Source organism: Dama dama, chromosome 9 (assembly GCF_033118175.1).
Source record: "Dama dama isolate Ldn47 chromosome 9, ASM3311817v1, whole genome shotgun sequence".
Lineage (NCBI taxonomy): Eukaryota > Metazoa > Chordata > Mammalia > Artiodactyla > Cervidae > Dama > Dama dama.
The window spans coordinates 13,247,645-13,274,511 of NC_083689.1; the positions used below are offsets into that span (position 1 = coordinate 13,247,645).

Sequence of the window (26,867 nt, forward strand, 5' to 3'; positions counted from 1 at the left end):
GAAATCAGTCCTTTACTCCCTCCAGCTGTCTTTTGGTGACAGAGCATCAGTCTCTATCATCAACCCTCCAGGAGGCATTTGAACTTCCACACAAAGACCGTTCTTTCAGTTCCCATCTGGGTGAGTCTGAAAGCCCAGAGACACTGTGGGAGAGAAATACAGTGCAAACCTTGAGCATTTATCTGAGGTCACCTGTGACTGAGTCTAGCCCAGCTCAGACACCAGAGATTAGTGAGGAAGTTTGCGCTCCTGATTTTTGTGTGTGCATGCTGGTTCACTCAGTCATGTTCAACTCCTTGCAACCCCATGGACTGTAGCCTTCTAGGCTCCTCTGTCCATGGAATTTTTCAGGCAAGAATACTGGAGAGGGTTGCCAGTTCCCCCTTCAGGGAATCTTCCCAACCCAGAGATTGAACCTGAGTATCTTGCATCTCCTGCATTGGCAGTGGATTCTTTCTCACTAGCACCACTCAGGAAACCCTAATTCATAAATAAATGTATTTACCTAGGACTAAAAGAGGAGCAAGGGCTTCGCAGATGGCGCTAGTGGTAAAGAACCTGCTTGTCAATGCAGGAGACATAAGACACACAGATTCGATCCCTGGGCTAGGAAGGCCCCGTGGAGGAGGGCGTGGCAACCCACTTCAAGATTCTTGCCTGGAGACTCCCATAGACAGAGGAGCTACAGTCCACAGGCTCACAAAGAGTCAGACACAACTGAGCGACTGAGCAGGAATGCAAAAGAGAAGCAAAAACTGATCTCAGTAAGGTAAGGTTCAGTGTTGCCAATTAAATGATAAAAATGGAAGTCCAGGTAGAAGAGAGAATGGGAAGCATCAAGTGTTTCCAGTAAAATTTGAACAAAAGCCTAATGACAATATGAAGTAACAAGAGTAGAGAAATAAGTTATTAGATGTGGACAGATGCACGTTGAAGTAAGGATTGTTTTTTTAAAGATTGGTCATATTTGACTGCTTCCATATTAATCAGTAAGTTCTGAACCAAGGGCTTCATGAAAATATATCCCTACAAACATATGTATGCCATGGCTGATTCATGTTGACGTAGGGCAGATACCAATACAATATTGTAAAGTAATCATCCTCCAATTAAAAATAAATAAATTAAAAAAAATCTTAACAGATAGTATCTTCTCTTTGTTGTAATGTTCAGTCACTCAGTCTTGTCTGACTCTGTAACACCATGGACTGTATCCTGCCATCTCCTCTGTCCATGGGATTCTCCAGGCAAGAATACTGCAGTAGGTTCCCATTTCCTCCTTCGTGGGATCATTCCCATCCAGGGATCAAATCCACATTTCCCTTGTCTTCTGCATTGTGGGCAGATTCTTTACCCCGTGGGCAATTGGGAAAGACCTTTGCTGAAAAGTTTTATATGCATACTTATATTGAAAGAGTTGGAAATGACTGAGCACACACACACACATACACATATATATTTATCTCTGTTACACATTTACTCTGTTGATCAAAAATTGTCTGTGAGAACACTTTGTATGCTGCAGTTGGATTGTTTTTATTCCTGTCTTTGCTCAGATTATTCAAAATGAATTGAGGCTTTATTTTCTTTCCACAAAATGCTTGCCATTTAGTTATTTTGTGTATATATAAATGCATTTGTGAGAATGTTTGGTAATTTATGAAATTTGTGTGGTCAGTCAGTCATATCATTCTCTTCATTGCTTTTTACATTTTTTATTGAAATAATTGAGCTGTCACTGTAATATTCTTTACTTGACAATATTTGTTTTGAAAACATGGCAGTGATTTTTTTCTGCATATTTTTTAGTGTTAATTAATCACTTATTATGGGCTTCCTAGGTGATGCTAATGGTAAAGAAACCAACTGCCAATGCAGGAAACATAAGAGAAATAGCTGGATCCCTGGGCCTGGAAGATCCCCTGGAGGAGGGCATGGCAACCCACTCCAGTATTCATGCCTGGAGAATCCTATGTACAGAGGAGCCTCTTGGGCTGTGGTTCATAGGGTTTGCAGAGTTGGACATGACTCTAGCAACTTAACACACAGACACACACACACACACAACCACCTGTTAAACATATTTCTAACTTTTACTCTCTTCTTCCTTATTGTTCCTTTTAATTTTTTGTGGTTAAATGTATTTCTAAAAGTTGTATTACCATTGGACATCATGTAGAAATAATTTTAAAACCATTTTATTAAATGTCACCTTTGTCTTTCATGCACATATTTGAATCCATGCATCTTTAGTTAAGAAAAAAAAATTTAACTTGAATGCTGCTTCCTCATTGCATTTAAAATATCTTCTCTTATTTTATTTCCAATTCTTTGGCAATTTAACATTGAATTAGTGGCCAATGTTGGTATCATTAAATTATTACTGTTCAGGTCTTTATGAAACTTAGTTATAGATAGTCATTCAATCTTGTTACATTCAGTTATGTTAAAACCACTACCACTTAACCTAGATTTATTCTCAGTTATATTGTCCCACATATGCTTGGTTTCTTTTAAACTTTTCTTTCTATATTAGGTACAAACACTTATTCATACACTTTTCTATAGAATCCTGTACACATCACAGATACTCTTGATTCAGCGCAGTCTTTTTTTTTTTCCTACCTGTGTCCGTTTTCCTTTACGGGTCAATAGAGCCCCAGGGGTTTTCTTCCAGTCAAATAGTATTCAATGTAATATGGGTTCATTATTTCAATAGCTGTTCAGTATTTCATAAGAGGCTGTGCTTCTCACACTGCAGACTGTCTTTCCTACTCTTTATCTTCAGGTTGCTATTATATCATTCCTACAAAAATATTTGAGATTGTTAAATTTAAAGTGTGTTTCTAAGCAAGAGCAACTTTGTTTCCCTGGGGACACTGAACAATGCTCCTAGAAATATCTGTCTGTTACTCTGGGAGCAGTGGGTGGAGGTCAGGGATGCTCTAGGCCTCCTGAAAGCACAGGACAGACCCCACCACAGAGAACAGCCTGTCCGAGAATGTCAACAGTGCTGAGACTGAGAAGCCTTCAGGTAAAGAGCTTCTGTATTTTACTATCTGTGCCATTGTTCTCATGGTTTTCCCAACAGTACAACATTTTAAATTTCTGTCTGCAAATACAGATAGTGCACCTTTGCTCCCTGTTTCAAAGTACCACTGTAAACTGTGTGACAACTCTAAGTATTTCCCCAGATGGATGGTTGTGAAAAGTACTCTTTTGTTAACTATTACTGAGTTTGGTAAAAAAATAATACCTTGTATTGTCATTTTGATGTGTCGATTTTATTATTATATGCCCATATAATATAAACTTCTTATTCTAGCACTATCAGCTTTTGAAATGATTTTTAAGAATTGTTGTTTCTCAGTTGACCTTTTGGGGATTGTTTTGCCATAAAAATGCTTTTTCATTTTACTTAGTTAAATATGTCTATCTTATGCTGGATTTCTTGCTTTAAGACAGTTCAGCACACTTGTGGATTTTAGTGTGTAGCTTTCTAGGTATTCATCAAAAAGGACTGGTTTTTACATTGGATAGATAATCCCACTGATTTATTCAATAATCTAATCTTCCCAAATTGAAGTACAATCTTATATGTATTTAATGAAATCTATAATTTAGAAGCAAATCCTGATTCATTCAATATATAATAACTGAGAATCTAATACGTGCCATAATTTTCAGGAACATTATATATTATATTCATGTTTACACATTTCCCAATTTGATTATTATTCCATTGGATATCAGTAAATCATTGCTATTTTAATATTGCTTGAGTTAGTGTGTGAAATTCAATTCAATTTTTAAAAAATACAATTGCTTTGGAACTATTTATTCAATTATTTTCCCTGCAATCCCCTTTATTTTGTAACTTCACATATATTTAAATACGTTTCTGGTTGCCTGCACGCATGCTAAGTGGCTTCAGTTGTAACTGACTCTTTGCGACCGCATGGACTGTAGCCATACATGGCTCTTCTGTCCGTGGGATTCTCCAGGCAAGAAGACTGGAGTGGGTTGCATTCCCTCCTCCAGGGGATCTTCCTGACCCAGGAATTGAACCTGCCTCCTTTATGCCTCCTGCATTGGCAGGCAGCTTCTTTACCAGTAGCACCACCTAGAAAGCCCATGTTTCTATATAGGTACACATGTATTCACATATCTTTCTGAAAGTACAATAGTGACCCTAGCAGTTGAAGTCTCTGATGATTAGGATTTTGCATTGTCATGGTGAAGTAACAGTACAATGAGCATCTATTATAATATAATATAATGCCTTCAGGCATGAATCCTGTGAAAAAATTTATTCAGGACAAAAGGATTGATTGACATTGTGTCTGTAAAGTTTACAGAGTATAGTTTGAAAAACCTTTTGCATGTTGAACAAAGACTAGAAAAGCATTGGGTATGCTAATCAGATTTATTTTAAAATTTGATAGTGCATAAACTCGAAGAATAAGAAACACACGATGCCCCAGAAAGAAACTGGGAAAGACCTTGCCTCTTTTTCTATAGAACAGTAAAAAGTTGGTCAAATAAATAGAAAAGATCGGGAAAAATGTCTTCTATTGCTTTCTATAAAACATGTTTAGCTTTTGCTGTTTTCCTTTGGCTATTCATTTTTGTTGGTTTATTTTCTTTGCCCATTTTTCTGGGTACCATATACACATTATGTAGGAGAAAGATTATCTTGATCAGCTTGAGTTATAATGGTATATGGTGTGAGAAGGGTGGTTCTGGGTGAGAAATGTGTGGTAGGAACATAGCCCAGGAGGTCATGGTGTGAGTGTGTGTGTGTGTGTGTGTGTGTGTGTGTGAGTGTGTGTGTGTGTGTGCACACGCGTGTGCTTGTGCCTTGAGAGCAGCTCTTAAAGCAGAGGCACTTGGACTCATATATTAAGGTGCCTTATCACAGAGCCCAGACCTCGGTCAGCAGAAGGTACTAAGGATGGGAGATGCTTTAATTCACAGGATGCTTTTGCAACTAAATTCATAAAGTTCAAGGAACAAGCATTTTCCTTAGGTCCTTTGTAGTGGCCATTCCCTCACCAGGCACATATTTCTCTTGATATCATTCTATATCCTTCTCTCCCTTTCTTGATCTATCTGTTCAATTATCACCTTGTTTTCTAGCCTTACCTGAACACTCAGTACATGAAAATACCTCTTACTACACCCTTTTATATCTAGCTCTGTTTTCTTCAGAACAACTGTTATTACTTGACATATTGTATTATATTTGCACATCATCTTGCACCAGCACAGGATTGTGAAAACTTCTGTTTTTCAGCACCATGTATTTGTTACCTGTATTTGTTTGGAGGGACTTGCCACGTGGCTCAGTGGTAGAGAATCTGCCTGGAATTGCAAGAGAAGTGGGTTCAATCCCTGGGTTGAGATCCCCTGGAGAACGAAATGGCAACCCATTCCAGTGTTCTTGCCTGGGAAATCCCGTGGACAGAGGAGCCTGGCAGGCTACATACAGTTCGGGGGTCTCAAAAGTGAGAGATCCGGCTTAGCAACTAAGCAATATGTGCTTTGAACATGGTTGACAGTCAATATATATATTCTTGAAATGTATGAAAATATTTCTTATTACAACTGTAGAATGCATGATTTCTTTGGGAATATGCTGAGAATGGGTCAAAAATGCCCAAGTAGAGATGAAACAGAACTTTTCTAAACACAAGATATTAAAATTAATTTATTGAGAGCAAAATAGAAATTGCACTATGTGAGTTATGCCAATTTGTGTGAAAATTACTCATGTTATTTTCTTTTTTCCTGGTAGTCACCTCCACCACATGGAACCAGGTAACAATACACAATATTCTAAATTTTTCCTTCTGGGATTCTCAGAGGATCCAGAATTGCAGCCCCTCATCTTTGGGCTTTTCCTCTCCATGTACCTGATTGCTGTGTGTGGAAACCTGCTCATTATCCTAGTCACCATCTCTGACTCCCACCTTCACACCCCCATGTACTTCTTCCTCTCCAACCTGTCCTTTGTAGACATCTGCTTCACCTCCACCACCATCCCAAAGATGCTGCAGAATATCCAGACCCAGAGTAAAGTCATAACCTATGAAGGCTGTATCATCCAGGTGTATTTTTACATATTCTTTGCAGGATTAGATGACTTCCTCCTGACAGTGATGGCCTATGACCGCTTTGTGGCCATCTGCCACCCCCTGCACTACACGGTCATCATGAACCCTTGGCTCTGTGCACTGCTGGTGCTGGTGTCCTGGATGATGAGTGCTATGTATTCCTTGTTACAAAGTTTAATGGTTTTGCAACTGACCTTCTGTGGAGAGGTGGAAATTCCCCACTTTTTTTGTGAACTCAATCAGATGGTCCAACTTGCCTGTTCTGACACCTTTCTGAATGACATGGTGATGTATTTGGAATCAGTGCTTCTAGCTGGTGGGCCATTTGCTGGTATCATTTACTCTTACTCTAAAATAGTCTCTTCCATACGAAGAATCTCATCAACTCAGGGAAAGTTTAAAGCATTTTCCACTTGTGCATCTCATCTCTCAGTTGTCTTATTATTTTATTGTACGAGCCTAGGGGTGTACCTTAGCTCTGCTGCTACACACAGCTCACACTCAAGTGCAACAGCCTCCGTGATGTACACTGTGGTCACACCCATGCTGAACCCATTCATCTACAGTCTGAGGAACAAAGACATAAAGAGGGCTCTGAAGAGAGTCTGTGGGATAGTAGGTATAAAGAGGCCAACTGTCCTGGGGCAGATGAAGTGCCCTTGATTGCATTGTTCAAAGCCTGAGGATCAGTAATTGTGACACTATTCTCAGTGTGGAATAAAATTTGCTCCTTCTACTTATTTCCTTGGATATCCATTTTTATAAAAATTCAACATTTCTATACAATCTGTTACTCACTTTATATTAGACTTTCTTTTCATTCTATCATTTAGGTATTTTTTTAAAGTTGTGCTTTTTTCTACTTCAAAATTTTCCAAACTTTGGATATGAAATATTTGGACATTTCTATTTTTTATGGAGTGACATGAGGAATAATACTTTCTTAAATGACAAATGTCATCCGGAGTAATTTTTGCCTTGCATTCTGGTAAAAATTGTCATGAGATATATTACTCATGTAAAAAAGTGTACAAGTGAAATCCAAGGCAATTTATATAATTCTATAAAAGGGTTGACTGAATCATAGGGTGTGGACCTATGGATAAGGAGGGTTGATTGCAATGTTATAGGCAGATTTTCAACGCACAAGGAGCCATTGCTCCAAACTCTGCATTATTCTAGGATCAAATCTTTCTGTATGCATAGTATGTGTATATACCTCATGATCAAAGATGACTCACTAGAGAGCTTGACCACCTATCCAGTCATGTGGTTCAGGTCACAATTTGTGCAAACATGTTTGCCAATGTCCTGCTTACCTGGGAGGAAACTGCAATGGAATAACTTTTAATATAGTTATCTGTAATACAATTAAAAAATAGAGTAGTGAATGCTATCTTTAAAGATCAGAATAAATGCATAGAATGAGATTATTGGAGTTGATCTCAGTTCTATACCATTTTGTATTTTATTCAATTACTTGTTGCTGCATAACCTCTCATCCTAATAGTAACTGTTCTAATATGATGTCTTTATTATCAAATGAAATTTAATATTAAGGAATTGCCCTGATCTCTGCTGGATTTCTCAAGAGTCTATGTTTCTCTGTAGTTCTGTATGATGGAATTCTAAAGCTCATCCATGAGGTTGTATGGAGCCATGTAGCAGTTCTTTCCTCACTAATATATGATAGTCTACTCCATTTATTTACGTATTTTAATCTCATGCTTATGCATGTGTCCTCAGTGGTGTCCGATCTTTGTGATCCCTTGGAGTGTAGCTCACCAGGCTCCTCTGTCCATGGGATTCTCCATGCAAGAAAACTGGAGTGGGTTGCCATTTCCCCTTCTGGGGAATCTTCCCGAGCCAGGGATCAAACCTGTATCTCTGACATCTCCTGCATTGGCAGGCATATTCTTTACCACTGAGCTACCTGGGAAACCTGGTTTATGGTCATGTTAATATCATACCAGGCTTCTCTGATAACTCAGTTAGTAAAGAATCCACCTGTAATGCAGGAGACCCTGGTTCAATTCCTGTGTCAGGATGATCAGTTGGAGAAGGGATAGGCTCCCCACTCCAGGATTCCTGGGCTTCCCTTGTGACTCAGCCAGTAAATAATCTGCCTGCAATGCAGATTTTGATGCAGTGTTTCATCCCTGGGTAGGGAATATCCCCTGTATAGGGGAATGGCTACCCAGTCCAGCATTCTGGCCTGGAGAATTCCATGACTGTATTGTCCATGTGGGGAAAAGAGTCAGACAAGACTGAGTGATTTTCACTTATCGTATCAACATGTAATTTTTTTATAGTTATAAACATTTTATAGTGAGAGACTAAAGGGCAGCTGTTGACTTCTGACATAACTGAGAAACTTGTAATTGGCTTGGAAAAACTGGCATAAATCCAGGGAGTATAATACCCACAATTTTATACTGAAGGAACAATGTTGTCCCCAGTTCTCAAGAGGGAAATAGTAGTTTTAAAGATTTCAGAAGTTTTTTTTTGTTTGTTTGTTTCCTCTACCACAAATCAAAACTTTGAAGACCCAAGGGAACTTGTCAAGACAAATCCTCAGTGTGATAGTTTAAAGAAGAATTAGATCTCAGGGATGTGATGAGGTTCTGGGATCCTTAGTGCTTTAAAAGCAGGAGAATTAAAGGGGAAGGAGTGATAAAAATGGAATCACCCAACTTATAATGTAATCACCTAGTAACAGAGAATCAACAGAAAAATAATTGCATTGTGTCCAGCCCAGTATCCCCAAGGGAAGTCATATACTTGGAGGCTGGAGTAACAAAAGTCAAATATGCCTAATTAGCTGACATGTGTGCATGCTTGCTAAGTCCCTTCAGTCCTGTCAAACACTTTGTGACCCATGGACTGTAGCCCTCTAGGCAACTCTGTCCATGGGATTCTCCAGGCAAGAATACTGGAGTGGGTTTCCATGCAGTCCTCCAGGGGATTTTCCTGACCCAGGGACCAAGCCACCATCTCCTGTGACTCCTGCATTGCAGGTGGATTCTTTACCACTGAGACACCGGAGAAGCCCTGTGAGCTGACACAAGGAGCTGGTAATATCTCCTCTGCTGCAGCCCCTCCGCCTGTGCCACTTTGGTTGGTGAGGACCTAGTTCTTAATTTAGATTCCTGAATCTGTCTGGGAGGCAATGCTTGATTTTCTCCCTTCCTGTTGTCTTGCTTAGGCACAAAAATTCAGTCTGCATCACTAATCATTTAGAAAGGAACTTGGACTTCTACAGGGAGAGCCTTCTCTCTCAGTCTGCAGGCAGGTGAGAGCTCTGCAAACGTTTCAGGGGAGGTTCAGAGAGGACGGAAGCCAGGAGCATGTACCTGAGGTCACCTGAGGACCATCTAGCATATCCAGAGGCCAGAGGTCACTGTGGTTATTTCTGGCTTTCCTAATATTAGTGTATCTAGTTAGGTCTAAAAATAAATTGAACCTTTCACTTGTCAATGTTAATAAATGGTAACAGAGGAAGTTCAGTTAGAAGGAACAGGTGGTGGTGATTTAGTCGCTAATTTGTGTCTGATCCTTTTGTGACCCCATGGACTGTGGCCCACCCAGCTCCTCTGTCCGTGGAATTTCCCAGACTAGAATACTGGAGTGGGTTGCAATTTCCTCCTCCAAGGGATCTTCCTGACCCAGGGATTGAACCTTGGCCTCCTGGATTGCAGGCAGATTCTTTGCCAATGATCCACTATGGAAGCCCCCTTAGAAGGAATGGGAGGCATAAAAGGCTTCCAGTAAAAGTAGACAATAAGTCTAGTAGTCTTATTTATGGACTGAAGTAAGCAAATAGGAAAATGCTTCATGAAACAGAAGTATTCTGCATCTTGATATAAAATATATTCAACTTTTGTTGTATTTCATTTATTTCTGCTTTTGAATTGGTAGTTTATATTCCATTTACTTATTTTCTTGGGATATTTAAACTGTAAGATATATCACATCATGAATATACTGTGTATGTCCTTGGAAAATATATTTTTCTTCATTATTTTTTTTCTGGACATCAAGGAGATGCCACTGGAGTTGGAATATTGATGAAAGAAGGAAACTTTTATTCATTGCATTGGCTCAGGGCTATTTTGAGTTTATTGGTTATTTTCCCTCTTAATTTGCCTATGTCCATTTCATTTCCCTTTTTTTTTCTTTCTCTCTCATGCTTTTCATTCTTCTCTAAACACTGAGAAGAAATTGGCCATACCAATGTTGAACCCCAAATTTATTGTTCTATGGGAAGTTTATAAACTGGAATTTGGTGGTGGAGTGGTGAGGGAGATGGGACTGGGGTTCAGAAGGGAGGGGATATATGTATACCTATGGCTGATTCATGCTGAGGTTTGCCAGAAAACAACAAAATTCTGTAACATTACTATCCTTCAACTAAAAGACACATTAATTAAAAAAAATCCTGGAACCTCTGGGTAAAAATAATACATTCTTTTGGAAAATAATAATTTGATCTGACCAGCTTGATGTGTGACCATTCATGGCCCAACGAGGGTGGATCTGGGTGACCAGTTTATGATAGTAACACAAGCCAGAAGCATCGTGTATGTGTATGTGTGTGCACGCGTGTGTGTGTGTGTGTGTTTGCCTGTGCCTTGTGAAGAGAGACCAGTTCTTAAAGAAGAGTACTCATATGTTAAGATGACTTTTGTAATACAGAGGTCAGAAGTTGGTCAATAGATGGAACTAAGTAGGGAAACTGATATAATTCACAGGATGGTTTTAAACTAAATTCATAAAGTGCAAGGAACCGCAGGGAAGGAGGGATTTTCTATGTGCTGAAGGTTCAGCTGTAGCAGGGAGGCCACCTTGTTCCTCAGCATCCTTGACACCGTCTCTGATCACTCCCCCTCCTACTTATTCCTTCGCCCCACTGGCTTCCTTGTTTGCACTTGAACATGTGGAACAAGCGTCTCTGTCAGGTCCTTAGCAGTGGCAGCTCCCTCTGCCAGGCACACACTTCTTCTGACATCACAAAGGCTTCTTCTCTCTCTCTTTAGGATCTTAAACATCATCTAGTTTGAAGCTCTTCCCTGAACACTCAGGACAAAATAATACTTTCTGGCACTCTCTCCTTTATACCTAGTTTTGTTTTCTTCATAGCATGTGACATTCTGACATATTCAATCATATTTTATTTGAATATCCTCATTCACCATCCTTGGCTTAGGGGAGGTTTATTTTTCAGCACTTTCTACTGGGTCAGCACCAAATACGTATTTCTCAAATAAATGAAAAAATACCTCATTAGAACTCTAGAATAGATGAGCTCTTTACCAATGTGATGACAATGAGACAAAAATTCTTTGTCAGACATGAAATGGAGTATACTTTCAAAGAGAATTTTTCTATAAATAAGGTGTTAAGATCAACTACTTGAGGGCTACATAGAAATTGCAGTATTTCAGCTATGTGAATTATGCCAGTTTGTGTGCAAACGAGTCATGTTATTTTCCTTTTTCCTGGTAGTAACCTCCACCCCATGGAATCAGGGAATAATACAACAATTTTAGAATTTCTTCTTCTGGGACTCACAGAAGAAGAAGAACTGCAGCCCCTCATCTTTGGGCTCTTCCTCTCCATGTACCTAATCACTGTGTTTGGAAACCTGCTCATCATTCTGGCCATCAGCTCAGACTACCACCTCCACACGCCCATGTACTTCTTCCTCTCCAACCTGTCCTTTGTAGACATCTGTTTCACCTCCACCACCATCCCAAAGATGCTGTGGAACATCCAGAACAAGAACAAAGGTATCACCTATGGAGGCTGCATCACCCAGATGTATTTTTACATACTGTTTGCAGGATTGGATGACATTCTCCTGAGTGTGATGGCCTATGATCGGTATGTGGCCATCTGCCATCCCCTGCACTACACCGTCATCATGAGCCCCCGGCTCTGTGGACTGCTGGTTCAGATATCCTGGGTGCTGATTGCCTTCTATTCCTTGCTTCACAGCTTAATGGTGTTGCGATTGTCCTTCTGTCCAGAAATGCAAATCCCCCATTTTTTCTGTGAACTCCGTCAGGTGGTACAACTTGCCAGTTCTGACAACTTTCTTAATAACATATTGATGTATTTTGCAGCTGTCCTGATGGGTGTTGGTCCTTTTGCTGGCATCCTTTGCTCATATTCTAAAATAGCTTCCTGCATATGTAAAATCACATCAGCTCAGGGGAAGTATAAAACATTTTCCACCTGTGTGTCCCACCTCTCAGTTGTCTCCCTATTTTATTTTACAGCCTTAGGAGTGTTCCTTAGCTCTGCGGCTAGCCACAACTCACATTCAAGTACAATTGCCTCAGTCATGTACACTGTGGTCACACCCATGCTGAACCCTTTCATCTACAGTCTGAGAAACCGAGATATAAAAGAGGGTCTAAAGAGATTGTATTGGATGCCAAGTATAAGACCAATTATGCTAGTGCTCTGGATTGCATAACTCAAAGTATCAAAACCAGAAATTGTTCTTTGATCATTGTGAAAGAAATTTTGCTCCTTGCCCTTATTTCCTGGGATTTCCATTTTTCTTTCCTTCTTTTAATTCAGTATCTTTATAGAATTTTAGAAAATCTATTTTTATGCTTTATTCTCAGTCTTATATATAGACAGTTTTTATTTTTTCCTACCCACCGTTTTCCTATCTTTGGATCAAAAATGTTTGGAAATCCATTTCTTTGATGGAGTATCATAGAATTATGGAGACTTTATCAGGAGCAATGTCTTTTTTTCAGAACATTTAGTCTGTTGCTTGTCAGTTACACAGTTGTGCCCTGCTCTTTGTGACCCCACAGATTGCAGCACGGCTGGCCTGCCTGACCCTCCCCATCTCCCAGAGTTTGCAGAAGTTCATGTTCATTGCATTGGTGATGCCACCCAGCCATCTCATCCTCTGATGCCCTCTTCTCCTTCTGTCCTTGATCTTTCCCAGCAGCAGAGACTTTTCCAATGAGTCATCTGTTTGCATCAAGTGACCAAAATGCTGAAACTTCAGCTTCAGCATCAGTCCTTTAAGCGAGTATTCAGGGTTGATCTCCCTTAAGACTGATTGGTTTGATCTCCTTGCTGTCCAAGGGACTATCAGGAGTCTTCTCAAGCAGCATAGTTCAAAGGTATCAATTATTCTACCTTCTGCCTTCTTTATGGTCCAGTTCTCACAGCCATATGTGACCACTGGGAAGACCATAGCCTTGACTATGTGGACCTTTGTTGGCAGAGTAATGTCTCTGCTTTTCAGCACACTGTCTAGGTTTGTCATTAGTTTCCTGCCAAGAAGCAATCATCTTCTGATTCCATGGCTGCACTTATCATCTGCAGTGATTTTGGAGCCCAAGAAGAGGAAATCTATCACTCCTTCCACCTTTTCCCCTTCTATTTGCCATGCAGTAATGGGGCCAGATGCTATGATCTTAGTTTTTTCAATATTTAATCTTAAGTTGTCTCTTAGGAGATCATTTAATTTACTGGCAGTTTAAGAGGTTTTTCATAGGTATTACTTATTGCCTATTTTTAACTTGTTTTCTGTTAGTGTCATTCTTTGTTTTTCTTTTTTCTTTGTGCTTCTTTTCTTATGATTTGATGATTTATTTAGTGATATGCTTGTGTTCCTTTCTCTCTAGGTTTCATCTTGTGTAGATTTTTGAGTATGATAAACAAAGGGTCTTCATATGATGGCCTACAATGATGTCTACTTATAAAAACAAGTTGCCTTTTAAGTTCATACACATACTTATCACACTACATTTTCACTCCCTGCCCTACATTTTATGTCTCTGAAGTCACATTTGATACCTCCTTAGTTATCCCTTTCATTCTTATTGCAGCTATACTTGATTTTAGGATTTTTTGGTCTATTGAGTCCTCACACCAGCTCAGTGATCTGACCCTCAGCCTCTCTCCGTGTCTGCCTTTACTCGCAGGGTTTCCTCTTCTTACAGTTTCTTCCCACTTGCTATGCCTTTCTTCCTTCCTTCTTAGAGAAGGTCCTATAATGTTCTGTGTAGAGTACATTTAGAATTGATAAATTCTATTAGTCTTAGATTGTCTGAAAAGCTCCTTATCTCTCCTTCAATTCTAGATGTTAGTCTTTCTGGGTGGAAAGCCCTAGTTTGCATATTTTTCCCTCTCAACACTTTAAATATATCATGCCTCCCCATTATATCGTACAAAGTTTCTGCAAAAAAAAAAAAAAAAGTAAAGAAATCTTATATGACACTGTTTTATTTTTGCTGGCTTCAGAAAACCATATCTTTAACTTCGTGGCTTTAATTGCTGTATCTTGGTGTAGGTTTTGTTGCTGTCATTTTGGGGGACTCTTTTTGCTTCTGGTAACTGAATTTGCTTTTTTACTCAGGTTTGGGAACTTTTCAGACATAAGTTTATCAGATAAGTTCTGATGACCTTTCCTTCTGCCTTTTCCTTCCTGGACACTGCAGTTATGCCAGTGTTGGTGTTCTTAATGCAGTCAAACATCCCTCAAATTATTCCCTTTTATAATCTGTTTTTTTTCTTTTCTGACTGAATCATTTCCATGATTCTATATTTCCATTAGATTATGCATTCTTCTGTATCACCTGGTATATTATTAATTACTTCTAGTTGTTCATTTCATTTAATGGAATGTTGAGTTCAAACTAGTTTTTGTTTTATAGTTCCCTATTAAAATTATAATGGATTCAACAGTCCTTTTTACAAAAAAATTAAATATTTTATGGTCTTCCATTATTAACAAAATGCACAGGGTGAATACTGGAAATAAAACTTCTTTTGGAAGATTTCTTGAATCATTTTAGGTTGAGAAAATGGAGTTTTATATCTTTACAAATGCATTGATTCCAAATCTGGTGAACTGTTTGTTTCTCTTTCATTGGCTGTTTTTTAGGCATGATATCTTTTTATTTAAGTTGGGACAAATTCCTCTGTATTTTCATTTTATTTTTCTTTGTCTGTGTTCTGAAATTATGTGCCACAGTTAACTCTTGCTGTCTTAGAGTTGTTTCTTTCTGTGGGAAGAGTTATATACAGGTGATGTGTGCCCAGTGAATTTATTGGAAGAGCTAGATCTGATGCTATCGCAATTCATGCCTTTCTTTGGGGTGTACTGATTGCAGTCATCTTGCTAAGAGGTATCGAGGGCTTGGAATTGAGTCAGGTTTGAGATATGGCTTCCTCTTTGTCTAGAGGCCAGAAGGAAATGGCATCCCACTCCAGTATTCTTGCCTGAAAAATTCCATGGACGGAGGAGACTGGCAGGCTACATTCCATGGGGTCACAAAGACTCAGATGTGACTGAGCACACACACACTCACACACACACACACACACAATAATACGCTAAGATAGTTTATGGTGCATATCAGCATATAAATGTCTCTCATAAGTACAAGCATTAGTAATGAAGGATTAAAGGATAGCTCTTAACTTCTGATATAACTGAGAAATTTCTAATTGACTTGGAGAAACTAGCATGCATCCAAGGAGTATATTAACCATGGTTTTTTTCTAAAGTAGCAAAGTTATCCCCCGTTTTGAAGAGGAGAATTGTAATTTTTAGAGATTTTGGTGGTTCTGTCCCTGCCCCAAGTCAAAGCATTAAAGACCCAAGGGACCTAGTCAAGACAAATCCTGAATGTTACAATTTAAAGAAAATCTTGTACTCAGGAATATGATGACATGCTGGGAACCTTAGGGCTTTGGAAGCAAGAAAATTAAGAGGAAGGAGTAATAAAAAATGAAATTCACCTAACTTATATGCAGTGTCTTAGGAACAGAGAATCAGCAGGTGAAAAAACCATTCTGTCCAGAAAAGTGTCCCCAAAGGAAATCATGTAGTTACAGATTGGAGTAATCAGAGGAAACATGCCTAATGAGCTGACACAGGAAGCTCCAAATATCTCCTCTGCTGTAGTCCCTCAGCCTCTGCCACTTTGGTTGGGGAGGACCTGGTTCTTGCTTTGGAAGTTCTACATCTGTCTGGGAACCAATGCTTCATTTTTATCTGTTCCTGTTTTCTTGTTTGGGGGAAAAATTCTGTCTGCATCAGTAATCATTTAGGAGGAATTTTGACTTCTACAGGGAAAGCCTTCTCTCTCAATCTGCAGGCAGGTGAGTCTGACAGCTCCACAGACCCTGCAGGAGAGTGTCAGTGATGATAGAAGCCTGGAATGTGTACCTGAGGTCTCCTGAGGACCAATCTTGCATAGCCCAGAGGCCAGAGGTCATTGTAGTTGTTTTCTGGTTCTCCTAACATTAATGTACTTATTTACGGTCTAAAAATAAAGTGAACATTGCATTTGAAAGTGCAAGTGTCAATCTTGACAATTAAATTGTAACAGTGAAAGCTCAGAAGGAATGATGTTAGTGGTTTAGTTGCTAAGTTGCTCCAATTCTTGTGACCCCATGGCCTTTAACCCACCCAGCTCCTCTGTCCCTAGGATTCCCCAGGCAAGAATGCTGGAGTGAGTTTCCATTTCCTCCTCCAGGGGATCTTCTAGACTCGGGGATTGAACCTATGTGTCCTGCATTGACAAGCAGATTCTTTACTTTCTGAACCACCAAGATAATCCTTTTAGAAGGAATAGGAGGCATAAAATGCTTCCAGTAAAAGTAGAAAACTAGTATACGGACCTTATTTATGAACAAGAGGAAACAAATAGGGGAAGTCCTTAAGAAAAGAAAAAGCTTCTACTGCTTTATGTGTTTCATGTAAGACATATCCAACTTCTGTTGTATTTTGTCTATTTCTGATATTGAATTGGTAGCTTATATTCCATTTTTTTCTTTTCCTCTTGGGATATTCAAACTGTAAGATGTTCCATGTCATAAGTATATCATTTTTGTATGTTTTTAGATGAAAGATATTTTTCTGTATTATTTTTCCAAATCAAGGAGAAGCCGCTGGAGTTGGAATGTTGATGAAGCAAGGAAATCTTTCTTTATTGCACTGTCTCAGCTGTCATTGAGTATATTGGATATAGTTTTCCCTTCATGTCCATATATCCATTTCATTTCTCCCTGTTTCTTTCACTCTCATCCTTTTAATTATTCTCAAAATACCAAGCAGACATTGGCTATACCAAAAATGAACCCCACATTAATTGTTCCATGAGAAGTTTATAAACTGGAATTTCATGGTAAAATTATATATTCCTTTGGAGAATAATTATTTGACCTGACGAGCTGAGCTGTAACCTCTCACAGCCTAAACAGGGTGAATCTGGGTGACTAGTGTATGATGGTGACACAACACAGAACATGTGTGTGTGTATGTGCGCTGTGTGTGTATCTGTGTGTGCGTGCTCTGTGTGTGTGTGTGTGCGCATGTGCTGTGTGTGTGCTGTGTGTGTGTGCGCTCTGTGTGTGTGCGCTCTGTGTGTGTGTGCTCTGTGTGTGTGTGTGTATGTGTGTGTGCTCTGTGTGTGTGTGTGTATGTGTGCGTGCTCTGTGTGTGTGTGCTGTGTGTGTGTGCTGTGTGTGTGTGTATGTGTGTGTGTGCTCTGTGTGTGTATGTGTGTGTGTGTATGTGTGTGTGCTCTGTGTGTGTGTGTGCTCTGTGTGTGTGTGTGTGTGTGTGTGCGCTCTGTGTGTGTGTGTTGTGTGTGTGTGTGCTTTTGTTTTGAAAGGGAGGACAGTTCTTACAGCAGAGACACCAGGAGTCATATGCTACATGACTTATATACAGAGATCACAGCAACAGATTGAATCAATAAGCAAATCCGATATAATTCATAGGATGGTTTTATAGCTAAATTGATAATATGTAAGGAACCTCATGGAAGGAGGGATTCTCTGTGGACTGAAGGTTCAGCTGTAGCAGGAAGGCCACCTTGTTCCTCGGCATCCCTGACACCATCTCTAATCACTCCCCCTCCTGCTTTTCCCTCTGACCCATTGGCTTCCTTGTTTGCACTTGAACATGTGGAACAAGTGTCTCTGTCAGGTCCTTAGCAGTGGCAGCTCCCTCTTCCAGGCACACAGTTCTGACATCACACTATCTCCTTGTCTCTTTCATTAAGAATCTTTTCAAACATCACCTAGTTTGCTGGACTTTCCTGAACACTCAGGACAAAATAACACGTCCTACCTCTTTCTTTTATACCTGGCTTTGTTTTGTCATAGCATCTATCTCATTCTGACATATTCTATCATATTTTATGCACATAACCTCATTCCCCATCCTTGGATTGCTAGAGGTTTACTTTTCAGCATTTTCTACTTCTTGTCTCCATGTTCTTGGAATATCAGTTCAGCTCAGTCACTCAGTCATGTCTGACTCCTTGGGACTCCATGAATCAGAGCACCCCAGGCCTCCCTGTCCATCACCAACTTCCGGAGTTTACCCAAGCTCTTGTCCACTGAGTCGGTGATGCCATCCAGCCATCTCATCCTCTGTCCTCCCCTTCTCCTCCTGCCCCCAATCCCTCCCAGCATCAGGGTATTTTCCAAGGAGTCAACTCTTTGCATGAGGTGGCCAAAGTATCTCGGAACATGGCTGGCACTAAATATGTATTTCTCAAAAGAATGAAGGAATATCACATTAAAACTCTAGAATATATGACCTGTTAGCAAATGTGATGAAAATGGGACAAAAATTCCTAGTCAGAAATGAAATGAAGTATAGCTTCAAGGAGCTTCCACAGTGACTCAGTGGTTTAGAATCTGCCTGCAAAGCAGTACCCATTCAAGAGATGCAGGATCAATCCCTGTGTTGGAAATAACTGCTGGAGGAGGGCATGGCAACAACACCAGAATGCTTTCTTGGGAAATCCCATATACAGTGGAAGCTGGTGTGCTCCGGTCCTTGGGGTCGCACAGAGTCGGACACAACTGAAGCGGTTCAACATACACACATACTCTAAAAGAGAACTTATCTGCAAATAAAATATCAACATCAACTTCTTGAGGGCTAAACAGAAATTACAGTATTTCAGTTATGTTAATTAGTAGGTGTAAAAATTGTCATTATTTTCCTTTTTCCTGGTAGTCACCTCCACACCATGGAGCCAAGTAACAATACACAAATTTCATGATTTCTTCTTCTGGGACTTTCAAAGGATGCAGAACTACAGCCCCTCATATTTGGGCTTTTTCTCTCCATGTACCTGATCACTGTGTTTGGAAACCTGCTCATCATCTTGGCTGTCAGCTCAGACTCCCACCTTCACACAGCCATGTACTTCTTTCTCTCCAACCTGTCCTTTGTAGACATCTGTTTCACCTCCACCACCATCCCAAAGATGCTGTGGAACATCCAGACACAGAGCAAAGGTATCACCTATGAAGGCTGCATCACCCAGATATATTTTTACATTCTCTTTGCAGATTTAGATGACATTCTCCTGAGTGTGATGGCCTATGATCGGTATGTGGCCATCTGCCACCCCCTGCACTACATGGTCATCATGAGCCCCCGGCTCTGTGGACTGCTGGTTCTGATATCCTGGGTGCTGATTGCGTTGCATTCCTTGCTACACAGCTTAATGGTGCTGCGATTGTCCTTCTGTCCAGAAATGCAAATCCCCCACTTTTTCTGTGAACTCAGCCAGGTGGTACAACTTGCCAGTTCTGACAGCTTTCTTAATAACATAGTGATGTATTTTGCAGCTTTCCTGATGGGTGTCGGTCCTTTTGCTGGTATCCTTTACACTTACTCTAAAATAGTTTCCTATATATGTAAAATCTCGTCATCTCAGGAGAGGTATAAAGCATTTTCTACCTGCGTGTCCCACCTCTCAGTTGTCTCCCTATTTTATTTTACAGCCTTAGGAGTTTACCTTAGCTCTGCTGCTAGTCACACCTCACATTCAAGTACCATTGCCTCGGTGATGTACTCTGTGGTCACATCCCTGCTGAACCCCTTCATCTACAGTCTGAGAAATCAAGATATAAAAGGGGCTCTGAAGAGATTCTACTTTATGCCAAGTTTAAAAGACCAAATACCCTAGTCCCCTGGATTGCATAACTCAAAGCCTTGGAACCAGAAACTGTGATTTCTTGATCACTGTGGAATAAAATGTTCTCCTATTTGTTTCCTGGGATTTCCATTTGTCTTTTCATCTTTGAACTCAGCATCTTTATGCAATTTTAGGAACTCTCTTTGTTAAGGTTTTTTTTATTTTCTTATCTATAGGTAGTTTTTATTTTTTCCTACTTCAAAATTTTCCTACCTTTGGATCAAAACATTTGGAGATTCTATTATTTGATGGGGCATCATAGATTTATTAACAATAATTACTTCTTAAATGACACATGCCATTCAAAATAATTTTTCTCCTATTTCCCTGAAGCAATAGTTATGAGTTGCATTAATCATTTAAAAATACACTTAACAACCAGGAGGATTTATATTATTTTTATTACAGTTGGTTGTATCAGTGATATACAAAAATAGTTGTCAGGTTAAAGGAGGATTTCTGACTGTGAAAAGTTAGAACCCTTAACTCTCTTGTTTAAGTGTCAACTTGTGAGTGTCTCTCTATATATAGATACATGTATAAATGTGTATATATATATATATATATTCACACATGCTCTTTTTGACCAAAAGACCTTTTAGGTGACATATTGTGTGTGTGTGTGTGTGTGTGTGTGTGTGTGTGTGTAGAGTGTTATATGGGGTACAGTAGTACTCTATCTTTATTTCAAGCCCAGGATGTCCAGAAGCAAGCATAAAAGCTGTGGTGATATTGCTGGTACAGCTAAAAAGCTCCGAGTAATAGGAAACAAAAATAACTGAGGTAGTAGGGTGAGGTGAAAGGAAGGAATTGGAGGACCAGCAAAACTAATAAGAGAGACAAGAGGAAGAAGATATAACTGAAGAACAGGAGAGATCCAGGACACAGGAAATAGTCAGGGAATTTCTTTATTTGAGAGGGCACTTAGAGTCAACTCATTGGAAAAGATCCTGATGCTGGGAAAGATTGAGGGCAGGAGAAGGGGCGACAGAGGATGAGATGGTTGGATGGCATCACTGACTCAATAGATAGGAGTCTGAGCAAACTGGGAGATGGTGATGGATGGGAAAGTCTGGTGTGCTGCTATCCGTGGGGTCTCACAGAGTTGGACATGGATGAGCAACTGAACAACAAGAGCAAATGAGCTTTTGAGGCATGGGACCTAGGATTGCAGAATGGTACACGAAGGCTGCAGCAGCTGTTCAGAAAGCAATCCAGTGCTGCCATGTCATCTCTGATACTATGAAAAGCCACATCAAGACATCAGCAGATTGTTTTTTCAAGTGCTTAGTCACTCAACCATGTCCAACTCTTTGTGACTGCATGGACTGTAGCCCACCAGGCTCCTCTGTCCATGGAAATCTCCAGGCAAGAATACTGGAATGGGTCGCCATGCCCTCCTCCAGGGCATCTTCCCAACCCAGGGATCGAACCCAGGTCTCCTGCATTGCAGGTGGATTTTTTTTTTTTTTTTACCATCTGAGCCACCAGGGAAGGCAGAGAATACTGGAATGGGTAGCCTATCCTGTCTTCTGGGGAACTTCCTGGCCCAGGAATTGAACCAGGGTCTCTTGCATTGCAGGTGGATTGTTTACCAACTGAGATACCAGAGTAACCTGGGAGCTACTGGGAAGTTTTTCCAAGAGGGTAGATCAAATGAATCCAGCAAGGAGCCAGAACCTGTGCCATCAACATCAGGCATGAGTGAAATTCAACTTCCATCTCGTACTGCTAATGGTCCTTCATCTCTGCCCTCCCATCTCCTCTCCATCCTCCAGTCAATAATTTTGTCTGTTCACTCAACACCAACCCCTATATGCCAGCTGCTGTTCTCTACCACTGTACTTTTCAAGGCACTGCACAGTAAGATTGAGAAGGTTTTCTTTATGTTTTCCACTTGTTTCTTATGTGTTATTTGTGTGAAAAATAGTATAAACCTATTACAGTGATGTCTGTAGTTTAGTTGCTCAGTCATGCTCGACTCTGGTGACCCAGTGGACTGTAGCCTACCAGGTTCTTCTCTCCATGGAATTTCCCAGGCAAGAATACTGGAATGGGTTGCCACTTCTCCAGGGAAACTGACTATAGTACTATGTAACTGATTGTGCTAGCTGGGTACCTAGGCCAACTTTGTTGGACTTGTGAACAAATTGGACCAAAGAATACACTCTTGGAAAAGAACTCGTTTATATCTAGGAGATGTGCTGTATTATATTCCTGTTTCCCCTTGAAAATTTACAGTACTTCCCACTCATGCATCTTTCCATAGCTCTAAATTAAATATCTCACTTTTTTCTAAAGTTAGCCATAATAATAAAAGAATCAATGCATGTACATTTGAATATCATCCAGTATAAATTCTCATTATAATCATAGATCTCTTCCATTCTTATGATCAAAGGGCAACTGACAAGAGAGGTTGAATTCTTGCCCAGCCTGTAATTCAAGCTTATCTATTTTTCTCCACAAGTATTTATTTTATTACAATTTCCCCTGGTTTCCTGGAAAGTAACCTCAATAGGATCACATTTTAATACAGTTTTTTGAAGTTACTTGAAAAATAGAATGAGCATGAATGCTGTCTCAAATATTGGTGCAAATGCCCAAAATAAGTAGTAGCAGACTCTTACAATTACCTTCACATTTGTTTATTTTGATTGTTATATCAATAAGCTCTCAATGGCTTTCTGTGCTTTGCAAAAGCTTTCAAGTCTAATTAGGTCACATTTGTTTATTTTTGCTTTTATTTCATTTGCTTTAGGAGACTGATCTAAAAAATATTGCTATTATTGAGCTCAAGGACTGTTCTACCTATTTATCTTTTATGATTTTTATGGTTTCCAGTCTTACATTTAAGTCTTTAATCCATCTGTGTTTATTTTTGCATATGGTGTGAGAAATATTTTAATCTAATTCTCTATACATAGCTGTCCAGCTTTACTAGCACCCTTGCTGAAAGACTCTTTTTGTTTCTCATTATTGTTCTTACCTTCTTTGTTGTGGGTTAATTGGCCATAAGTGTGTGGTTTATTTCTTGACTCTCTATGCTGTTCCATTGATTGTTTGTGTCTGTACCATGCCACTTTGATGACTGTAGCTTCGCAGTATAATCTGAAGTTTAGGAGAATGATAAGCCCAGCTTTGTTGTCATGGGAGGGGGGGTTGTTTGGTTAGTTGTTTGATTTTGTTTTCCAATTGTTTTGGCTATTCAGGTTCTTTTGTAGTTCCATATGAATTTTAGGTGTGCCTGTGTGTCAGTCTCTCAGTTGTGTCCATTGCTTTGCGACCCCATGTACTGTAACCTGCCAGGACTCCTCTATGCATGGGGCTCCCTAGGCATGAACACTGGAGTGGGTAGCCATTCCCTTCCCCAGAGGATCTTCCTGACCCAGGGGTTGATGGACCTGCAATACCAGCCTGCAGTCAAAATTGCAGGCTGATTCTTTACCATCTGAGTCACCAGGGAAGCCCTGAATTTTAGTAATATTAATTCTATATCTGTGGGAAATGTTGTAAGTATTCTGAAGTATTAGGAGTGAATATTGGAAGTAGAGAGAGTAGACATCCTTGTCTTGTTCCTAAATGTATAGGAAGTGCTTTCAACTTTTCACTGTAGAATGTGAGGTTGGTTGTGTTTATGTCATAAGTGCCATTATTTTGTTGAGATATGTGCCCTCTATACCCACTTTGATGAGGATTGTTATATCATGAATGGATGCTGAACTTTCTCACATGTTTTTATTTCTGTAACTGCTTTTTAAACATTTTCACTGTGGTATAACTTATTTACATTGCTGGGTTAGTTTCAGGGATACAGAGAAGTGAATCTGTAATACATGTAGGTATATCCCCTCTTTTAGCTTCTTTTTCCATGTAAGCCATTGTAGAGTATTGGGTAGAGTTCCCTGTGCTGTACAGTAGGTCCTTGTTAGTTATCTATTTTAAACTCAGTTGTGTGTATATGTCCCGTGTAGATTACTTTTGATGTGTTTGTGGGCAAGGTGGGCTCCCCATCCTCTTACTCTGCCATCTCAGTCTCCCCCTCCAAGATTTCATCATTTTTGTGTAGCTGTGTAGCATTACGTTTTACATACATATATGACTTCTTCTTTATCCATTCATTCATTTATGGCCACTTAGGTTGTTTCCATATTTGGCTGTTGAAAATAATGTTGTGATGGACTGAGGGTCGCATGCATCTTTTCACAGTTGTGTTTTTGTATTTTTAGGATAAATACTCAAATTGGGATAGCTGGATCATAAGGTAATTTTATACTTAATTTTTTGAACAGTCTCCCTACTCTTTCACATGGTAGCTGCACAAATTTATATTCCTATCAAGATTATGGGAATAAATGGACAATTAATGTACAATATAGAAATAACCCTCTCCAGTATTCTTGCCTGGGAAATCCCGTGAACAGAGGAATCTGGCAGGCTACAGTCCATGGGGTTGCAAGGAGTCAGAAATGACTTAACAATGAAACAACAATAATACCTTTTAATTTATTAATACCTTTTAATTTGTCCTGACTTTAAAATTAAAAAAAAATTGATTTTAAGTATTTGAAAATACCAATTTTCTTTGAAAATACCAATTCAAACTTTTTCAGATATATATTATTTGGTGTGATTCATGAGTCCTTGCATAGAAATATTAAAATTGATCACACATCTGGAATGAATGCATATACTTTCATTCAAAAGTTCAGATGAAGGCAATTTGGTGTGCAGAAATTGTAAAGCTATATCCTCTGTAACCTAAACACAGAGCATGAGCAGGAAACTTTTCCTCTCTGACCAGACCAGTGTCCCTCAGGGAAATCAGTTATTAGAGGTGGTAGTTACAAAAGGGAATCATGCTAATGAGCAGACATAAAGAGCCATAAATATTTCCTGTGCTGCAGTCCCTCTGCCTGTGCAACCTTGGACTAGATGGGGGAATGGTTGATGCTTGCAGAGTCAAAACTCTAGCTGGGGGACCAGTGCTTGACTCCATCCCACTGTCCTATCTGTAGACAGAGTTTCTATCTCCATCATCAACCATCCAAGAGGAGTTGGGGCATCTATGTTGAGACTTTCCTCTCAGAAACTCCACCCAGGTGAGTCCAGGAGCCCAGTAAATACTGCAAGATATGGCCAAAGGGAATGGCAGCCAAGAATATTCACCTCAGTTCATATGAGAGCCAATGCAGACTAAACCAGAGCCATGAACAGAGTTTGTTTGTTGTCTTGACTGATAAATTAATTAATTAATGATTAATTAATTAATGATTAATTAATTAATACATGATTAATTAATCATGCATTATTTCATGATGCTGAAAAAGAAGTGAGTACTGAGCTTGACAATGCAAGGGTCGATGTTGACCATTAAATGAAGCCCAGTTGGAAAAGGGAGTGGGATGTGCAAAGTGTTTTCAGTCAAAGTAAAACCTAAGTCCAAGTACATCTGTCATTAACTGAAGAAGAGTTATAGGGTATTAGCTGTGGAGGGTTGTACAGTGATGTAGCTTGTTTTTCTAGCAGAAGCATATTTAACTATGAAGAATAAGATCTAGAATGCTGGCAAACTTTTTTCCTGAAACAGCCCTTGGTGGGGCATACATTTCAGTGTCTCCACTCTCTCTTTTTGTGTGTGTGTGTGTGTGTGTGTGTGACTTTTTATTTATTTATTTTTTCATTTATTTTTGTCAGTTGGACGCTAATTACTTTACAATATTGTGGTGGTTTTTGCCATACATTGACATGAATCAGCCATGGATTTACATGTGTTCCCCATCCCGATCCCCCCTCCCGCCTCCCTCCTCATCCCATCCCTCTAATATTAAAATTTAAAAAATATATTACATCAAAATTGTATGCCAAAGAGTTTATCCTGCAATTATTTCATTATGTATGATATTAAATATATGTGTTGAATCATTCAGTTCAGTTCAGTTGCTCAGTCGTGTCTGACTCTTTGTGACCACATGGACTGCAGGATGCCAGGCTTCCCGGCCCATCACCAACTCCCAGAGCTTGCTCAAAATCATGTCCATCAAGTCGGTGATGCCATCCAACCATCTCATCCTCTGTCGTTCCCTTCTCTTACTGTCAGTCTCTCCGAGCATTGGGGTCTTTTCCAGTGAGTCAGCTCTTTGCATCAGGTGGCCGCAGTAGTGGAGCTCCAGCTTCAGCATCAGTCTTTCCAATGAATATTCAGGACTGATTTCCTTTAATTCACTGGTTTGATCTGGTAGAATTGTTAGCCCATTGCTGACACCTTTAAAAACTGACCAGTCAAGTTCTTTGCTGTCATATAGGAAATTCAGCATATTTTTGCTCCTGTTTTTTTTTTTTTTTCCAATTATTATATGCTTTCAAACTGAGAATTGGATTTTTATTATCAAGATTGTTGTTTCCCTTAGATATGTCATAATGTATAAAATTATTTGTGCAGAATTTCTGAGAATTTTAAATTTTGTGTGGTAAAATCTGTGTCAGTCATCTTATGCTCTCTCCAATATTTTTTTAACTGAAGGAATTGAGCCATCACTCAAATCTTCTTCACTTGCAAATACTTACCTTGAACAAACATGGAAAGGGATGTGCTTCTTCATACATGGTGCAAATACATCACACTTTTGCATATTTTGAACTACTTCCACATCTCTTACTCCTCATGGCCCTTTCATTCTAAATCTATTCTAAAAGTTGCATCATGTTCAGCCTTTATTTGAAAACCTCTTCTTTGTATTTGAATAAATGTCACCCTTAT

General features: G+C 39.5%; 2 protein-coding genes and 1 pseudogene across 2 annotated transcripts; all 3 read left to right on the top strand.

The window, feature by feature from the left end:
- The first annotated feature begins 5,810 nt into the window (after positions 1–5,810).
- LOC133061603 (olfactory receptor 7A17-like) lies at positions 5,811–6,779 on the top strand. Its single transcript, XM_061149574.1, has one exon. The coding sequence runs from the start codon at positions 5,811–5,813 to the stop codon at positions 6,777–6,779; it is 969 nt and encodes a 322-aa protein (XP_061005557.1).
- Positions 6,780–11,634: 4,855 nt separating this feature from the next.
- Positions 11,635–12,597, top strand: LOC133061604 (olfactory receptor 7A17-like). The gene has a single exon (XM_061149575.1). The coding sequence runs from the start codon at positions 11,635–11,637 to the stop codon at positions 12,595–12,597; it is 963 nt and encodes a 320-aa protein (XP_061005558.1).
- Positions 12,598–19,150: 6,553 nt separating this feature from the next.
- On the top strand, positions 19,151–20,098 carry LOC133061605 (olfactory receptor-like protein OLF4; annotated as a pseudogene).
- Positions 20,099–26,867: the final 6,769 nt, after the last annotated feature.

Coding starts and splice junctions, on each gene's coding strand:
- LOC133061604 (XM_061149575.1), top strand. CDS start 11,635: ATGGAATCAGGGAATAATACAACAATTTTAGAATTTCTTCTTCTGGGA.
- LOC133061603 (XM_061149574.1), top strand. CDS start 5,811: ATGGAACCAGGTAACAATACACAATATTCTAAATTTTTCCTTCTGGGA.